Source organism: Pithys albifrons, chromosome 6 (assembly GCF_047495875.1).
Source record: "Pithys albifrons albifrons isolate INPA30051 chromosome 6, PitAlb_v1, whole genome shotgun sequence".
Taxonomy (NCBI): domain Eukaryota; kingdom Metazoa; phylum Chordata; class Aves; order Passeriformes; family Thamnophilidae; genus Pithys; species Pithys albifrons.
The window spans coordinates 4,752,257-4,772,194 of record NC_092463.1 but is presented as its reverse complement, the minus strand read 5'-3'; the positions used below and the strand labels follow the sequence as shown (position 1 = coordinate 4,772,194).

Below are 19,938 nucleotides of genomic sequence, written 5' to 3'. Positions count from 1 at the left end.
CACAAGTGCTGTGGGGAGAGGCTGAGGGAGCTGGGGGTGTTTAGCCTGGAGAAGAGGAAGCTCAGAGGTGACCTCAGCACTGTCTAGAACTCCCTGAAGGGAAGTTCTGGCCAGGTGGGGGTTGGTCTCTTCTCCCAGGCACTCAGCAATAGGACAAGGGGGCACGATGGGCTCAAGCTCTGCCAGGGGAAATTGAAGTTGGAGATCAGAAACAAATTCTTTGCAGAGAGAGTGCTCAGGCATTGGAATGGGCTGCCCAGAGAGGGGGTGGATTCCCCATCCCTGGAGGTTTTTCAACTGAGATTGGCCATGGCACTGAGTGCCATGATCTGGTAAAGGGACTGGAGTTGGACCAAGGGTTGGACTCAATGATCTCGGAGGTCTTTTCCAACCCAATCAATTCTGTGATTTTATGATTCTGTGGTGAGGCCACTGCTCAATGTGAGCATGTGTACAGGCTGCTGGAACCATGGGCTGAGAATGCTGGGAACGCTGCTGTGCCGAGGGAACGCTGTCAGGGCTCTCTGCAGGGCCCAGTTTATCAGGAGCAGTCACTGACACACTTTGCTCACCACATCAGGCTGGCTCCAACCTCCACCCATCGGTCAGAGCCCAGCCATTGTTCCCTGGCAGTGGTGGGGACATGGCATTGAGGCAGGGCAAAACAATGACACATCAGGAGCTGGGATTTTGAGGACGCAGGAAAATAAGCCTGTTTTAGTACTGGCTGAGTATTCAGTAGATAATATTTCACAGAATCACAGAGTATTCTGAGTTGGAAGGGACCCACAGGGATCATCGAGTGCAACTCTTTATGGCCCACACAGGGGATCGAACCCATGACCCCTTGGCATTATTACAGGCAAGTTTTAACCAACTGAGCTCATCTCAGGTGCCTAAAATGCACTTTAGGAAAAGGAGGCCTCTCTCCTGACTACAGGTGACCACTGCTGTGCAAGGCTTTGGGAATATAACATGAAGAAACTGTCCAGCTCATTTACATCACTGTTACGAGTTTAGCTCGGTGTAGGCCTCAGTTTAGGCTTTAGATTTCAGAGTAGGCCTGAGACTATCAGCTGACTTGAGCTGGGCTGGGCCAGCTGACAGCTGACTACTATGGCCAGTAGTATTCCATACCATATTCCAACATCATCTCAAAATATAAAAGCCAGTGTGGGAGAGGCTTGTTCAGTTCCTTCAAGCTGTGGTCCCAGGAGGACACACTGTTACGTCCCAGGAGGATGGGAGGACCAGGCCCAGAACTGGCTTCTCACCATGTTACCTTAAGGAAGTAAAGTGTTTGTTCTTAGTCTTTCTCTCTGCTTGGGTCTGTCTCTGGGGAATTGAGTTCTCCAGAGTGATTTGTGGTTAGAATGGTGGGATTTGTGTTCGATGGGGAGTGGGAAGTTATTTCTTTTGTTATTTCTAACTTGTGTAAATATGTGTTATACTGTAGTTTTCTTTAAATTTTCTCCTTTCTGTATAAATATATATAGTTAGCTTAAGTTTAAACCTGTTTTGGGGTTTTTCCTTTCCTCCCTTTTCTTGACGAGGGGATGGAGGCTCTGACACTGTATTGGGCAGTTGGCATTTTGCCACCTCAACCCAAGACAATCACCAGTATAACCATCAGTTTAGTTGTGTAATTGAAGGAATGGTGTGTGTTTGGCACATACCATCCAGGCAGATGTTGCTGTCTCTAAAGAAGCCAACACTTTGCATCACTTGCACAGATGGCTTTTGGAAGGGAATGCAGTTACCTGTTTGAGAGGTTCTGAATTTCCAGCAGAGCAGTTGGATAAAAGAGAAAAGAAAAAGAAACGATCAATTCTATGATGCTCTGGCTGTAAAACTTACTTCCAGGACTCTATAACTACCTGAAGGGAAGTTCTGGCCAGGTGGGGGTTGGTCTCTTCTCCCAGGCACTCAGCAATAGGACAAGGGGGCACGATGGGCTCAAGCTCTGCCAGGGGAAATTGAAGCTGGAGATCAGAAAACAATTCTTTGCAGAGAGAGTGCTCAGGCATTGGAATGGGCTGCCCAGAGAGGGGGTGGATTCCCCATCCCTGGAGGTTTTTAAACTGAGATTAGACGTGGCACTGAGTGCCATGATCTGGTAAAGGGACTGGAGTTGGACGTGATGATCTCGGAGGTCTTTTCCAACCCAATCAATTCTATGATTCTATTTTTGTGTAGCACTGATTATTTAACTGGCAATCCATTCGATGTAGAACCAGAGGGAATGGCAGGAGGCTGAGCCAGGAGAGATTTCCCAGGAAAAAGATTCCCCACCCAAGGGGTGGTTGGGAAGTGGTCACAGCACCAAGGCTGCCAGAGCTCAAGGAGCATTTGGACAATGCTCTCATGTGGAATTCTGGGGGTAGTCCTGTGCAAGGCCAGAGTTGGACTTCTTGTTGCCCTTTCATATCAGGGCATTCCTTGATTTTCTGTTCCATTTTTAGTAGCAACTGAGACCAGAAACATTGTCCCAATGAATTAGCATGGGCTGTTTTTATTATTCCAAGCACTGCTGTCACATGCTAAAGTTTTCATACACATGAAGATGATCTGAAGAGGTTTGGTTTTGAACCTTAAAGCATAATCCTTCTCTGCAAACCACCTGGCAAACAACAAGGGATTTTCAGAGCCAAGGTGGGTGAGGACATATTTCCTCACTGTGTGAGTTGCATCTGGAAATCTGTGTATGAACAAGAAGACACAAGTGATGTACCAACATCTTTAAGAGGGGCAAGGGGCAACTTATGGGTGGTAAAAATGGTTGTCAGGACCAGCATGCGCTGCTGGTTCCTGGTTTGAATGGGCACAATGGCAGCAGCATGGGGTGCTCACCTCCTTCCCCAGCTGGGTCTGGGGATGGTGTTAAAGTACATGAAAAGGCTGGACTTGAGGGATATTAATCATGTGGTTTAGACTAGTCACAAGCATAATTACCTAAATCAAAGTACATTGGGGTATGTGTGTAATAATTAATGCAAGACAAGGATAGACTTAGTTGGAAGCATGAGGGAAGCCACAGGTTACTCTTGCTGGTTTCCCTCTGGTCTCCATGTGCAGAGAAATGGCCTTACTATGGTATAAAGCACCCACATTTGCAGGGCAGATTTGCTGAAACAGATTAATAAAGTAGAAATAATCATAAAAAAAACCATCAAAAGAGCAGGGATTTGTTTTTATCCAATAATAAAAAGTAATCCAGGTGGATTTGACTCGTTAGGATGTGCCTGATACAATGGGATGTGGTACTCTGCAGTTCTCCCTTGCCTGTTTGTCAATCCCATTGGTAGAGTGTTGCTTTGACACTCAGTTATAACCTCCAGGCAACAATTCCAGCACCAAGATCTGACAGTCTGGCAAGGTTCTTCCTATTTGTTTTTTCCCAATCTCTTGCAGTAGCGGTCTCTTAAAATACCAAATGATGCCCAAAATGTGGATTCATTCTCATCCTGTAGTTCACCTCTGCTAAAGCCAAGAATTGGATAAAAAGTCCCACCTAATGTTAACATTTCTGCTCAGGATGGTTGTTCAAGGCCAGGTTGGATGGGGCTTTTTAAGCAGCCTGGTCTAGTGGAAGGAGTTGTGCCCATGGCAGGGGGCTGGAACTGGATGGTCTTTAAGGTGCTTTCCAACCCAAACCATTCTGTAGTTCTGTTATTCTCTGTTTACTCACAGGGAGATTCAGACAGTCCCAGGGCACTACTTTTCTCTTCCTAAGATTCACATCTAAAATAAGTCAATGAATCCAGCCCTATTTGCTCTGGAGGAGTTCATATTATGGTACCTTTTTAAGATTCAAATAAGTCAAATGAATCCAGTCCCATTTGCTCTGGAGGAGTTTTATTATGGTACCTTTTTAGGACAGAGTTGCTTCTCTGTTTGCTCGTGGCAAGTCATGACAGCACCTACTGTTGCCCCTTCTGGAGAAGAGATGGTCTCACTGCCTGAACACATGAGATCTCCATATGTGTGTGGGTTTTATGAACTTACATGGAACTTCAGTGGAAAATGCTGATCTTCATCCCTCCTATGAGAGGGTCTTAGCAGATCTCTGCTGATAGTTCTGTGTGAGACAGAACTGGAGTTACAGGAGTTCTGCCCTCCCTTTCTCTCAGGTGGGGCAGCACTGCCCACCTCAAGGGTTCATTGCCCCACTGTGCAGCTGGTGATTGGTTGTCTGTGTTGGTGATTCCAGGTTTGGGTAAGTCAGCCCAGCATGTCTCTCTTCACCTCCCCTGTCAAAGAATAACCTTAAAATATGTTCAGATTGAGCAGCATTAGATGGTCCCAGGCTGTCTAACTGTAACAATGAACTCTTGATAAACGGCTGTGCCATCTGATTGCCTCCAGTGTAAGGCAAAAAGATTTCAGTAAATCAAGCAGTGACTTTCCATTATAAATGCTGTGCCTTGAATTACAGTTTTGGTCTGAGCTGCTGAGGTTCTCAGTGCACAGGAGAAGATTTGTGCTGCTCTGTTGTACCACATACAAATAACTCAGGACTCTCTTTGCACATGAGATAAAAATGGTTTCCTTCAAATTTTGATTGTAGATCACCTGTTAGACTTCTGCTGAGTGTAATATGAATCTTGGTCTTGTTCTAAATTAAACCTGAATTGAGGCATATATGCTTAAATCTCTTTAAATGATAACTGTCAAAGTGAGGAGTGATTTGGATCCAGCAACCTCAGTGGCAGCTTCTCTGAGGACAGCAAACACTTCTTGAAAATAAAACTTCTTCAAGTTGGGGACCTGAAAAATCCTAAGTGCCTTTTTGAATATTTAGCCCCAAAAGCACTGATTGCCTTGACTTCATGGATGTTGGAACTTTCAGCTGTCAAGTGATGGTGTTATGCTGCTTCTGGTTGGAGGAGTGGCCCAGGACTGCCATTTCTAACACACTGTCCAACCTCAGAGTAACTTAGAAGATGTTTACAAAGTCTTAAGAAGTGGGTAATGTTATCCTGATTTGACTAGTGGGAGAAGGAACAATTGGAGTTTTGAAATTAATAGAACAAAGTCATGGGAGGAGTTGTGTGGCTGTTAGAACATTATTTTCTCCATTAAAATGTAAATCTATGAGGGTGAATGGCTTTTTGAAGGTCTGAAAGCATCCAGTAGGCTCTAAAAAGCTCTGTAGAAAGGAGTGCTCACCAAAAAACAAGGAGGGGCAACGCAGTGCTTAGACAACATCCAGGTCTTAATTTTTCCATGTCAGCTTGTGACTCTGCTGTGGGTTGTTTACTGTGTTGATTGGATTTGTAGGACTTCATGGAAAAGTGTGGCTACATGGCAAGATTGAGCTGCTGGGTCAGTCACTTGTCTACTTGGTGGGTAAAAATTACCCTTGGAGGCTCTAAATAGACTGAGGAAGAATTTTTTTCCGTATAATTCCATATTTTATACATCTCTTCCTTTGAAACCCTCATAGTTAGACCTGGTGAATCCAACAAGGCATTAAGTCCATCAAAAGTTGTGTGAACTCTACCTTCCTCTGGCAAGATTTATGCAGTTTCTTGAGTCCTGAATACAGTCCTTGCTCTGGAATACTTTTATGTAGTTGGGCATGGAGTTATTTGCAGGAATTGTACTGGAATGGCTCATGTTGCAACAAAGAATGTCCCCCTCTGAGATTTCTGCTGTATTTGTTGCACATGTGGCACCTTACACTTGGGGTTTGTGTTTTTTTTTTATTCTTTTCAATGTGAAATAGTTGGGATTATCATATTAAATCCTTCCAAGTCATGCCAAGGTCAGTGGCTGCTCTGGGTGTATGTATATTCCAAAAGTTTAGGTAAGATGGTCACCAGTTGAAGCAGCAGCTGCAAAACAAGCAGTGAATTATCTCAGCTGACAATGAACACATGTTTGTACCTACCAAAAATGGCCTGTCATCTTGACTCTCTGCTGGAGGGGAAGACTCTCTTGTGCTGCTCGTGTGCTGACCTCTTACAGAGACATCTTCAGTAGATTTGGGAGAACATCCAAGATCCCCAGGCACACTGCTGGGTTCCAGCACTGCACTCCTCACTGTTGTTCACTGATTCTCAGTCCACTCCTTCAAGCTCTTACTCATCAAAGGTGCTGTCCTACTCATTTTCCATCTGGTAATTCTGGGCCCTGGGTCTTCTCTGCTGCCTCCCTGTGAAATGCAGCACCTTGGAGTTGTCTGCATGTAGCAGAAGAAGAAAAAACAGATTCTCTGAAGATGTGGAGATTCTGATTTGATGCGTGGAAAGGCTTAAAATTGGCATCTTCATCCTAAAGACCTGCCAGTGACCGTGGCTTCGTTCCATACAAGAGCCTTCAAGGATCATTCTGGAGGATGCAGAGAGGAAGCTCTCCCCTGGAAAGGCTCTCAGCACTGAGCCTGGCAGGCAGTGGTTCCTCAGCCCTCCTTCCCACCCTGAGGGGGAATGGTGACCTCTCCTTTGGCTTGGTTCAGGGTCAGTGCTCAGGAAAGGGGCCCACGTGAGTACCAATTCCTTTGCCTGTGCAGACCCCACGGACGGAGCCGTGGGGCTGAGGATGTACTGCAGCTTGGGGCTCTCCTTTCCTCAGGGGAGAGGCTGGTTTTCTCACAGCACCTTTTTATCTGTAAGGGGGGAGAGAGTGAAGTATTTATTTACTTACTTATGTACTTTATTCTGAGCAGAGCTGGAGCCTTGTTTTTTGCCGTTGGGGTGCGTCTCACTGACAGCCTGTTTGAAAGCCCCGCGTTCCTCCAGGGACTTTACAGCCAAACTGATGCAAACTCTTTCTTCTCAGGTGCCTCACGATCATCTGTCATCCAATGCAAGCCAGGAGGCAACTGCCCCAGCAGACACAGAGGCATGACTAGGCAGCTCTCCCCTCTATCTGTTGCTGAAGATTCTGCTGCTCCCATTCTTGAGCTGCAGAATCGAAGTCCCTCGGGAATCTGTCGGCACAGCAGAGTCGAGAGGCAGAGCAGATCAGGTAGGAACATTCCCAGCATGCCTGTGAGAGGCCTCTTTCGTCTGCCTTTTGAGAGATGGGGCAGAGCCTGAGCATGCTGGCACTGATTTGTGGTGCTGTGGACAGCAGAGCCACGGGCAAGTGCTCCCTGTGCCCGGGGGCAAGCTGGGGTCAGGCGGGAAGGAAGCACGGATGGGAGGAGAAGGCCTGGGAGTCAGCAGGTACATGTAATGTGTGAGGTGTCTGAGACATCCTAAGGCACAGAAGATCCTGAAAGTTGATTAATGTTAGCACACAGTTAGTTTTTACCAAGTGATTGTGTCTCCTCAGCTTCAGCCTGGCCAGAGACCAGGACCTTTAAGAGCCAGCCCTGCTCCTTCTCAAAGACAGTGACAACCTCAGCTCATACCATGGATGGTCTGATGAAGAGGAAGAGAAGGAGCAACAGGTGGAAGGATATCTAGGGAAGACCATCACAGTTCAGAGCATCGCTCAGCTGCACGGCAGGGCTTCCATCAGCCACTTTACTGCAGAAGTTTAGCTCAAATGAGCCTGTTGTAGGTATGGTGAACACTGACTTCTTCACCATGGTGTCCCTCCAGCAGCAGCAGGGATGGGATGGGAGCAGTTGCAATATGCAGCCACAGGCCTTTGACTGTGCTGAACTGCACTGTTGAGGAGAAGAGATGTTAAAGGAGTGAAATAATTGAGCTGCCCAGGGCTTTTGGAATGAAATGATTTAACTGTCCAAAGTCTTTGGAAAGAAATAATTTAATTGTCCAAGTCCTTTGGAAGACTCTGTAGATACTGTGGGCAAAAAAGGGGAGGAAGAACAGGTTGGATCTTCCCTGCACACTGGAATTGGGGAAGATGAACCTTCCTCTTGGCACTTCACCACCGATGGCAGCAGAAGTCAGCAGTTTCCTTCCTGTGTGGGAAACGGAGGGATCTCATACTCCAGAAGAACTCTCTTCTTGGAAAGCCTCAGGAAAGTGTTGGAGGTGATTATTGCTGCAAGGAGAGGATGCAGCATCTTGCAGTAAAGATCATAGCTAAGGGACCAGAAGACCAGTCTCATCTTTACAGATATCAGGCTGAAATAACTGTGCCCACTGGCACTGGGGTGTATCTAAAATTGGAATCCATCTTGCCTAAGAAAGGAGTTTAAGCCCCTTGTTAAGGCCTTGACATCATTTTTGCCTTTATTATTTTCCTTTTTTACCCTCATCTTCCCTTTCTCATCAGTGAAGCCTAAGTAGGACTGACAGGTAGGTAAACAAATACAAAGAGTATTATCTTCTAGACTGTAGTTGCCAAATAGTCAAAAAAGTTCAGATGAAAAGCTGTAGGTGTTGATTTTCCTCATCTCACTCTTCTGGAAAATGAAAGCAAAAGGCTTTTCTGTGGCCACCTTGTCACAGAGACACCCCAAGTAAGAATCACACCAAGGACCAAACGGTTATTTCTGCTGCCTGCCTTTCACACAGTGTGCTGTTGGCCAGTGTCACCTCCTGTGTCACCTGCAGCGTCATCTGCCTTCTCACCTGTCCTTTTATCCTTTTTGAATGCTCAGCTTGTTTCTCTGCTCTTTGTGTCTTTGAGCTCAAAGCCTGTCATTATTTTTGAAGAAATTCTTATCTTGTTCTTTTGGATTCTTTGGCCGAGTAAGGTGTGCACATCCCATGGATTTTGAAAGCAGCTGTCAAGCTCCTATGGCACCCTGGATGTTATTTTCACTTAAATTAAATGTAAATATCTAGTCTAAAGAGAGATAAGAGCCCTTAGTGGGTTTAGATAGATATATATAAGGATGGAATCAGCTACCCTCTCACTGTGCCTTTTCAATAGGACAAGGGGGCACGATGGGCTCAAGCTCTGCCAGGGGAAATTGAAGTTGGAGAGCAGAAAAAAATTCTTTGCAGAGAGAGTGCTCAGGCATTGGAATGGGCTGCCCAGAGAGGGGGTGGATTCCCCATCCCTGGAGGTTTTTAGGGTGAGCTTGGCTGTCGCACTGAGTGCCATGATCTGGTAAAGGGACTGGAGTTGGACCAAGGGTTGGACTTGATGATCTCGGAGGTCTTTTCCAACCCAATCCATTCTATGATTCTGTGATTATCATTAAACATAGAGTGGTCCTAGACAACGTGTTTGGCCTGAATGCACAATTATTTGCCAACTACATCCCATGGGATGAATCCCACCCATTAAGCACTTACAGAAACTCCTCATTGCTCATTTATTCAGCCTAAAACTCACACAGATCTTTAAATCCAAGGCAGGTCCTGCAACAAGTGTGTATTTCTGTGCCTTTCCCTGACATTCAGACCCGGGACTGTAAAGCCCAAGTCAAATGCTAATGGTGGTGTCATGTGTAGTGACAGCAATTACATCATTATTGGGTAATTGAAAAATGAAAAGTACAGATAAAAGTGCTTTATTCTTCTCTCACTGTATGATTATTTGAGCTGTTAACTGCAGAAGGACTAATTGCATGGTAGTTCTGCTTAGAGGAAGACCTGCAAGTGGATGTTACATAATATATTCTTTTAAAGCCATTCTATCTTGCAAATAAACTGTAATTTACCTTTTAATGGAACATATCAGTCATTATTAGTCCCATGAAAGTATCTGTTTTCTCTCAGCAGCCAAAGAGAATGCTAAAAGGATGTTTGCCTTTTCAGACCAGTGGCTGGTTATCCTCTGCATGTTTTTAATAAACCTGTAATTTTATTTGAATACTTGATTCAGCACTAAACAATGGAGCCATCAAATACACTTATTTTTAGGAAAAAAACACATCACACAATTACAACTACAAAAAGCTCCATGTCCTGGTTAGAAGAATTCTTGATTGCAAATGCACTCCCTGCTGTGTTGGATCTTTTTTTAGATGTAATGTTAGTCTAAAGTAATAACTGGGAACCTCAGTCTCACATTTCTTTATGGCTGTAGCAGAAACATTAATATAAAAGGAAAGTAAACCTGAGTCTGAAAGGATCCTTCTGTCCCACACAAGGTCAGTAGAGGAGAGTGGATGCCCTCCCTGCAGTGGATCTATAGCTGCTTTTAAAACCAGATTATTTCTGATATATGTCACATCATGGATTGGTGGGGATGATAATTGATAGGAATAGTTAAGAATAGCTCCAGGTCATGTTTTTTAGAAGATTCTTTCCTGTTTCTTCAATCAAAGTGATGTGAAATGGGGTGAATACCTGGAGCTCTGTAATGCCCCATGAGCTCTTGGGGCAACAGTGTTGGTGCTCCTTGTTGTTGTCAGCTGAGAGCTGTGAAGTCCAAGTGGGGTTCATGGGTTGCACCTCTGGGAGATGTGTCTGGAGAACAAGTCGATTCCCTCCTCTTCTGTTGGGAATTCTGCAGGCTAAGTCTGGAAAGCACTGTACTAAAATGGGAAATGACAACTTTCTCATTCCTCCTTGCTTAAGAGTAGAGGTTTATTTCTAGGCATGCCAAGCTTTTCTTTTGTCATTTCCTTTTTTAATTTCAAGAATATGAGTGCACTGACTTGACTGTAAAAAGCCTTTCTCCACTTGGATATACAAAACCACCAAACTGTTTCTTTTTCTTCCTTCCTGCTTGCAGATAAAAAAGTGATTCTGGAGTTAAAACCCTTAATAATAAGGACTTGTTCCTGGCTCCACAAGTGCAGGCTCAGAGAGCTTTTCTGTTGCACACATGCACAGTAATTGACTTTACAGTGTCGTTGGTTCCAAGGGGTATATTTTGATTTTGGAGGTTTGCTGACAGAGGGAAAGAAGGGCTGATAAAGCAAACAGTGACAACAGCTTAACTGTGACACGATTACCTCAGACCTTGGTGTTGTATTTGTGTTTTGTTCCTGCCTCCTTGAAGTGACAGAGATGGTATTATTAAAACCTTTCAGTGCAGGATTTCAGTATTTATGGGACATAGAGGAATTCCAGGGAGAAGGCAAGGGATGATTTGTCACTGGATCAGCAGGGCAGATTTTTCCAAGAATTGTTTGGAATGCACTTATTATATATCCAACTCTTTTTCTATCCTTTGGTTTTGTTTTGTTTTTTTTTTTCAGGAGAAGAAGGAACACAAACACACACAGAGAGCAGCAGCCAAGAAGCTGAGGGACAGACACGATGCCAGTCCTGCACATCCACATTTCTCAAGCTTATCTGGAGATTCCTGATCATTTTGTCCGTCTCCTCCTCCTGGGTCGGGACCACGCAGTTTGTCAAAATCACATTTGAGACCTTTGACTGTCCTTTTTTCATGACTTGGTTCTCCACAAACTGGAACATTATGATTTTCCCCATTTATTATTCTGGGCACCTTGCAGCTTCGCAGGAAAAGCAGTCTCCAATCAAAAAATTCAGGTAGGCTTTGTGGTGGTGTTGCTGTGAGTACCCCCAAAACCAGGACTTCGAGCCAAGTTAATGTAGGATAAGATAAAAAGGTACATTCTTTAATGGCCAGGCTTGGGGCTTTTAGGAATACATGATGACATCTTCGTGCTGCCCCCTTCTTCCTAGAACACTGATTTTCATGGGTTTTATAATATTGCCCACCCAATCCCCAGTTTACACATCTCTCAGTCCAGCCCCAGTCCCACCCCTGTGCCATCCCCCAAGATTTTGGGGCTGGGGTCACTGGGACCCTCTGTTCTTCATCCTCTTCTTCCTCGGGCTTTGGAGTTTTTCCAGTGTTCTTAGACTCAAGGTTGTTGGTTTATGTTTGGTCTTGTTTTGCAGGCCTTTCTGAGAGTTGTCAGCTCTTGTACCTTGAAGAGAGCCTAAATAGCTAAAAGAATTTGAGCTACTAATCTGTGGTAGGGGTTAGGATATATAAACAATGAACTTAAGCTGTTACAAATATGAACACTACATTTGCTACAGTTACAAATACTTCTAAAATCTATAGAAGTGAAAAATCAGAAAACCCCTTTGGCATCAGTGGCAATAGCCCTTTAAAGAGCCTCATTCCTGAGCACTGAGCTCACTGCTCTGATCAGCTCGACCTGTGGTGTCAGAAGGCAGAATGAAGGTCATGCAGCAGAAAACCTCATTCATAAATAGCTCCCAGAAGGCTGAGAGAGGAGTGATATCTGTGGAATAAATGGATACTTGATTGCTAAAGAGGTTTTTTTAATGAGTTGAAAAGGTCAATAATTTGCTTATGATCTTGCTGTTATATTATCTCGTGTCTCTGTGTTTTTTGTTCTCGTCTGGATCAGGCCATTAATTAATCTGTTCTGGCCCATTTATGATAGAACAGCAGTGGTAAGTGCAACCAAACCAACTCATAGTCGAGAAGGAAGATGCTCAGAGCTCAGAGATGGTTTCCATGTGGAAGACCATGGCTTGCTCAGCAAGTACAGCAGGATAAAAACTGCCCTTCCCTCCTCCTGGATCATTATATGGAGTGAGAGCATCCAGGTAGCCTTCCCTGCTCTCTTTGGTGTGGGGTAAGGGGTAGAACAGGTTGCAGGCTCTTGGTTGTAGCTCTAAGGGGTAAGTTGGCATAGCTGAGTGCCAGTTATCCTGGGGAAATGAAATGCAGGCTTCCCATCTTCTGTCAGGCTCCACGTGCAAACACCTCTTCCTCTGTGCTGTGAGTCAGGAGAAGACATCCCTGTGACTCCAGCCTTTCCTTGTGCCACATGAGTGGATGCTGGAGTTGACTCTCAGCCTGAGGTGCCAAGGAGTCCAGCACTGGGCTGCAGGGATGGAAACTCATAAATCCCTCTTCAGTAGCTCCTGGGAAATCATAGAAATACAAAGTTAGGAGAGGACCCAAAGAAATCATCCAGTCCAACCACCAGCACTGCAGCAGAACCAAGCAGGCTTAGCTTCCCCCTACTCAGTTCTTAAGAAAACCACATCTATTCTGTCTTTGGTGTTTGGAAGTACCATCACATTCTGGGACAATTAATTTCACACTTCCTCCTCCACTTCCATTATTCTACTGCTCTGACAGTGATGCAGGAGCTGCTTGAAAGGATGGAGCAAAGCTCAGCTTGCCAAGAGATAACACACCTTGCCCATGGAGGGAAGAATTTCACAGGATAATTCTGTTACTCCAGTGCAGGCTTGCTTTAACAACACCCTCCCTGATCTGAGCAGAGTTGCCTGTTCCACCAGGCATTACCCAGATGGGGCCCATCCCTGGCTCCTGCTGGCAGAGGGGTCAGCACAGCAGTCACTGAGCACGCAGGGAATTCAGGCTGTGACTGTCAGTGTGGCAGGGCCAAATTCTTCCCTCAGCTTCTTTTGCCAGGATCTGGGATGTAACTTGGCCCTGAATTATCATTTCTGTCAAATCAGTGTGACTGAAGTTGAGCAGTTGCACTTAATTAAGTGCCTCTCTGCAAACCCTGGTGCCTTGTACATTAATGATGCCTCCATTCAGATTTTGCTGGAGTGTTTGTTGAGAACATTAACAGTGTCAGCTTGAATTCTGGGCGTGGGGGAAAGTAATGACAACTGCACAGCAGAGAAGGAAGAAGGTGAGAATAAATATCCCTGCAGTCAGATCCTCTGCAGTTAGGTGGTGGATTAGATCTCCATCAGAGGAAAATTTGGGGAATAGGATTTGAGGCAATGCACAAAAATACTGTGCTTAAATAATTGATACATTTCCCCAGCTGTTTGGAACTCAGCTTTTAAAGCTGAAATACTTACATGCCCAGAGGAATTTCTGCACACACGGAGGTGTACTGTAGGTCTGTGAATGTGTGGAGTCAGGAGACTGGTGTTAGAGCTGATGGGCATCTTCCCAGAGTAGTTCTTATTCCAGATATGTCAGGAAATCACATCCCAGGAAGGAAGTAACTGCTGGCAAAGAATGATTTTACCAGGGGGACAAACTACTTGCTCTGTGCCCTGTCACAATTTGAATTTCCAAACTTTTCAGTTTGGATACAGGATGGTCATCTCCTCAGGATGAACTCTTGATTCTTTTTGATGACTTGAAGAATTGAGAACATCATTTGTAGTTTTTAAATTCCAAGAGTTATAGACAGATTTCACTTGGAAAGAATATTTGGAGGTGATCTAACCCAACCTTCTACCCAGAATGGGTATGTTCAAAGGTGCATCAATTGTTTGTGTATTTGCTCTGTTTACATTCTCAGCATTGTTCCTGTTACAAGGGTTTTTAAGATGTCTTGTTGCTTCATTTGCTTGTTTTATTCCTGAGGAGCAGCTAATTTTTGTCAGTAAACCCATCCTGTGGTGATTCCAGGCTTGCCTCAGAGTCCAGAGGTGATTTATCATCGTGGTTCTGGAGGATGTAGTTGCTCTTTGGAGCTTTAAAGACATAAGTCATCTTGTCCAGCAGATATTCCCAGTGGATCTGAGCAAACAGTGTCTATGATATCTTGGCAGAGCTGAGTGATCATGTGAGTGACTTGCAGAGGGCTGGCCCAGGCTGGCAAAGCTGCAGAGAGCCACTGTTCTTTTAATAAATCCCACTTGGAAGGATAGGAGTCTCAATCTCCAACCTTAGATTGGCTTCCTGAGAAGTTTAGGCTGCTCAGTACCTAAAGGAGCTACAAGAGAGATGGACTTTTGACAAGGGCATGGGGGGAATGGCTTCAGACTGACAGAGAGCAGGCTTAGATTGGTATTGAGAAGAAATTCTTGACTGTAAGGGTGGGAGGCCTTGGCACAGGTTTCCCAGGGAAGCTGTGGGTGCCCCATCCCAGGCTGAATGGGGCTTGGAGCAATCTCCAAGGTGTCCTGGTCCATGGCAGGTGAGGGAACGAGATGGTCTTGAAAGTCCCTTCCAACCCAAACCATTCCATCATTCTGTTATTATGATATTTGAGATTATAAATTGTGTATTCCTTACTTTCACACTTTACCTTAGAAATTCAATAGTGTGATCTTAGAAAGTAGCTCATGGTTATGAACTCCCTGCTGCATTTCAGTGAAGTATCTTGGTTGTCTTGAGGCAGAAGACACAGCTCTTGGTATCCCCTCAGTGTCATAAATACAAGGTATGTTCCACATAAAGAGCTTGAAACTTCCATTGCTGTTGGATAAAATGATCTGATGCTCAGGAAGAACAGCAATAGGAAGTCTAACCCTGACACTGTTTGCCACACAGAAATCACTGCACAGACTTGACTTGGGATGCTGTTAGAGTTGTGGTTTGGAGTAGGTGGGTGATATTTTCAATGGCAGTTAATTTTGCCTCACCATCTGCCATCTGGTTTTCTCAAGGACAAACACTGGGACATTCAGCACCTTCCTGGCAGGATGTGTCCAGCTGAGGGTTGTGCCACAGGTGCTCCACAGCACTGATGTGCTGGCTGGGGAGAGTGTTGGTAGATGTGAGCTTTAATGAATGCAAACCCCTTGGGAAGAGTTGAGTTTCTAGCAAGGAGGATGAGGAGAAGGAAGCATCACCTGAAGTAAAAACTGAGCCTTAAGCAAACAGTATTTGCAGTGGTCACCCACAAGTCTCTTCCTCTGTGTTGCAGCAGTGGCTCAACCTCAGCCAGTGCAAATCCAAATTTTCCCTGTAAAAGGCTTTTCAGAGGAGATATGAGGATCTCTGGTGCCTGAAGCTGCTCCAGCCCTGAATGGCCCAGCAGTAGGGAGGAAGACCATCAGCACAGGACTAGGCTCCCCATGGGCCATTCCTGTGGGAGGCAGCATTGCTGTGGTGCTGCCCCCTGAGCCAGGCACTGCCGATGGGAAGGTTTCACACAGAATTCCCTTTTCTTCTGCTCCAGCTCTTGACCGGACAAGCACAGCTGGTCAGACCCTCTCTTAGTGCTCAGATTTGGCCAGTCCTGGAAGACAATTCTCTGGTGTGCTTAACCACACTCTGCTTGGTGTCTGTCCTGCAGTGGAGCTGGAAGGGATTTTATTGCTGCAGGTGCCATAGTTTGGATAGAAGGACTACACAACCTGTGCCCACAGAAGGTGCCGTGGGGCTGCCCTGCTGTCACTGGTGGCATTGCCAAGTTCTAACCTGGGTGTGATGTAATTCCACTCACCCTATTCCCATTATCCCAGATCTTGCTTCTTCGCTCTATTATTCCTGGGAGCTGCCTAAAACCAGCTGCTGGATTTCACTGCAGAGGCTGCTGCGTGTCAGGGGTGAGCAAACCCCTTCTTGTGCAGAGTAACTGAGAGGCCACACAAGCTATTTAGGGTGTGCCAGAGGCAAAGCTCCATGACTGCCTCAGGGGCTGTAGTTCCTGAGAGCATGGCACGCTGCCCAGAGCTCATGGCTCAGGGCTACCTGCAAATAAAAAGAGCTATCTATGTGAGAGGGCAGGTTTTAAATAGACTTCTTGCATTTGGAAATAGTTTGTGTCACAGATTGAGGGTCAGCTGTCCTTAGACATGTCTGTGCCTTCAAGTCAAGAGCCTGCAGGTATTGCCAGTGTGGGGAGGGATCTGGGGAGCCCTCTCTCCTGAGCTCAGTGTTTTCATCACCGTCATGTCTGATGACTCCTGCAGGTTTAATTTTAGTTGCATGTCAAAGAGGCTGAGTTAACCACTGAGCACCCAGCCCTCACAAAGCCTCAGGCAATGTGCTGTAGCCATGAGTGGGAAAATAAAGTCTTCTCCCTATCTCCTCGTTGGCTGAGCATTATTCATAGAGCTCTCCCGGGCATGGAGGTGGATTCATCAAGTCTCTGTCTTGCTCAGCCTGACCCTGTCACAGTCTGTGCTGTATTTTCTTAATTGAGAGCTGTGGAACCTCCAGCCCCTGTTTAGTCTGGTGGCTGGACCCTGCTGTGTGTGAGGGAGGCTCTTCCATCTGCTTCAACAGCCCATTGCCTGGGGCCTGGGAAGCGTTTCCAGGATTCTTCTCCTAGCTGTGAATCTCTGCCCACCCCTCCCACTGCTTCTGGGAACTCAGAGATAAGTGACGTTGTTGGGGCTGCCACAACTGGCTCTCCCAAATGGTTGACCAGCCCAGAGTCCAGCCCAGGGTAATCCAATAATCACTGCACCTTCCCCCTTGGAGGAGTCACTCTGTTAGGGCATTCTGGCCTCCATCCTCCTGACTCTGCTCTGGGTTTGTCTGTGTGCAGCCATCCCAGAGACTGCAGGACAGCACAACCTCACCCATTCTGCCACCTGGGTACCTCACAGTGCCCTGAGCCACTGTGGGCAGCCCAGGCACCTTTCTCTGTAGTTTTAACACAGCACAGTCTGGTTTCCTCTGGCAGCTTCGGAGGCAGGTTGGATAACCATGGAATGGTCCAGTTGTGCACCAGACCCAGTGGCAGAATTCCCACTGGGCTGGAGAGAGCAGGCTCCCCACTGGTCTGTAGTCCACAATTCCTTCCAGGAGATGAGGCATCCTGGTTCTGGTGTCCTGAAGTGGTGGCACAGCCATGAACCATCCACCTGTGTTGAGGTGGGATGGACTCTGAGCCCAGAATCACCCTCTGCATCCATTAAGTCTCAAAGGGAAGCATCTTTGAAACATGAACTGCTCTGTCTGCATGTCAGGGAGCATTGAGGTGCTGCCAGTGAGTCCATTCTCATGCAGGGGAACTCATCACCTTTAACTCCTGTTGAAATCAGTCATACAAAAGCCTGCAGTCAAATTAAGAATCAATTTATTTGCTTCACCGAGTGTTTGCTTTGCATCTCAGATAAACGAGACAAACCACCTGCTGTTCTTTTTTCCATTTGAAACGTTTTTATCCTGCTCTTTGGAGAACAGACTGACTTCTGAGGGTGTTGAGGTCAACTAGAGTGAAGGAGATAGTTAGCAGATCTGCCTGCTTGAGTGGTAACTTGTTGGACACCCCGGCACAGTCTGAGAATGGAGTTTGTTCTTACCAGAAATGACTGCATTGTCCCCCAGGTTGTCTTAGTGGCAGCAGGGAGGGAATGGTTATTAAGTAGAATCACAGAATCACACAGGTTAAGATGTAGCTGATCTCTTTTATTACATAGATCTTATTATTCTACTTTTCCTCAAAACCAGAGTGATGCTTTCCATTCTTAACAGTAAAAAAAATGCAGTGTTTTTAACAGCAAAATTCCCAAGAATTATTAAAAATGGTTAAGGGACCCTGAAAACTATATTGTCTTCCAAATCAGGATAATTATCACACCACCACCACCCCTCAAATAACTGTTTTTGTCTTCACATGGCAGTGCAATGTGTGAAGTTATTGATTAGTTCTACATATGAGTGTTGTAGCAATGTTCCAAACACAGCCTTGTTGGGCTGTGACTGCTTTGGAGCCCCAAGGCCTCATGGCTTTGGATCAGTCCCTTCACATGCTGCAGGTTGGGGGTGCCTTGGTTGACTCCAGGATGAAGTGTTGGCTTGTGGGACCTCCCATGTTTTACATGGATGTGACAGAGAGCCTCTCATGTCAGGAAGGGAAGCATACTGGGAATATCTTCAGGAATACCTTTAGCCAAGAGTACAGACAGTGGAGTTGCTAAAAAAAATCCTTTCCAGTTTGGGAAAGGCAGAGATGTTTCAGGAGGGGTGCAGTGTTCAAGGCCAGGCTGCATCCAGCCTGGGGGCTTGGAGCAACCTGCTCTGGTGGAAGGTGCCCCTGCCCATGGCAATGGGATTGGAACTAAGTGGTCTTGAAGGTCCCTTCCAACCCAACCCATTCCAGGATTCCATGAGCCTTTAATGTACATGCACAGGAGAGCTGACCCCAGACCAGGGTCTGCTGAGCTGCCCCTTGTCCTTCATGAACCCCTAAGAAGCCAACAGCTCACTGGGGTTGTGTGTGACACAGTGTTTGGGGAACTACAGATTTTGTTTGCAATTTAATCCACAAGGAAATGTCTCTCATCTTTTCACTGTATTATAAAATAAAGGTATTAAATACCCTTCCCTCCCTTCCTTCTGTCACACTCCTGTTTGCCTGGCTCGGTCCTACTGGCTGGTGACTCACTTCCCACCACAGTGATGTGTCTGGCAGTATTTTTGGAGTATCTTTAGGCAATTCTTACAGTTTACTTGGCCATACGTGAGCATATATTTCAGTAAGAGTAAAGACAAGGTTTGGAGCAATGCAAGAAAAAATTGGCAAGCTACGGAGGAAAAATGGTGATTATAATCCCTGTGCTCATGGCCTTGAAGGCAGAGTCTGGGAACATTCAGAGCATTACAGATAACCTTCATTTCTGTGTGTGAGGCTCTGGGATTATTGTTGCTCAGAGTGTGATTATTCCAGGTAAGTTACTGCTTTTCTATTTGCGAAAAAATGCCATTTTAAGAAGATTGTAGGTTATTTCCTCTCTGTGAATTAAATAATGGATTCTCATGGGTGCACGGGGTAGTGAGGAAAAGCACTTAATTGAATGTGATAAAAGCCTAATGAATGTTTGTTGTGCTGCAGTGAATGCTGAGGAAAAGCCTGGCTGAGACTGAAACTCTTTTCTTTTCCTAGGGAATGCAGTCGGATTTTTGGTGAAGACGGTCTGACGCTGAAACTCTTTCTTAAAAGGACTGCTCCCTTTTCTATTCTGTGGACTTTGACTAACTACCTGTACTTACTGGCTTTAAAGAAGCTCACAGCCACAGACGTCTCTGCCCTGTTCTGTTGTAACAAAGCTTTTGTCTTCTTGCTTTCTTGGATTGTGCTGAAGGACAGGTTCATGGGAGCAAGGGTAATGACCTGCCTCGTTTGCCACTCTCTTGTTTGCATAATTGCCCTTAAATCCAGCTGCATTATGGTATAGATACCCCAGGAAACTGGTTCTCATTTAATTTTCTGGTGCAGACCTAACCCCAAGATCTGTCAGAGATCTCAGGCTCCAGTGTGGGAAATTTCAAGAAGTTATTACAGCTCAGTGCAATGTGATGAATTAGAATAGGAGGACTTCCAGTTTCATATAAACCCATTCTGTCTTGGCTTACAGTGCTGAAGTTTTGTTAGTTTTATTTTAATGTTTCAACTTAGGCTCTAACCAAAGCAATTTTATTCCTTTTTTGGCCAGACAGCTGTTTCCATTGTCTTACCTATTTCTCTTATGCTACCCT

General features: G+C 45.5%; 1 protein-coding gene across 6 annotated transcripts in view; it reads left to right on the top strand.

The window, feature by feature from the left end:
- The window catches only part of SLC35F4 (solute carrier family 35 member F4), a 130,208-nt gene that overhangs the window by 98,235 nt on the left and 12,035 nt on the right, over positions 1–19,938 (top strand). For 2 of the 6 annotated variants that reach the window (XM_071559353.1, XM_071559354.1), the window contains exons 2-4: positions 6,784–6,972; positions 11,024–11,321; positions 19,346–19,565. The exons of 1 other annotated variant lie outside the window; for it this stretch is intronic. In XM_071559353.1, coding sequence (XP_071415454.1) covers positions 6,784–6,972; positions 11,024–11,321; positions 19,346–19,565 — 707 coding nt within the window. The remainder of the gene's footprint in view (positions 1–6,783; positions 6,973–11,023; positions 11,322–19,345; positions 19,566–19,938) is intronic. 3 more of the 6 variants (XM_071559355.1, XM_071559357.1, XM_071559356.1) reach the window with 2 other exon arrangements.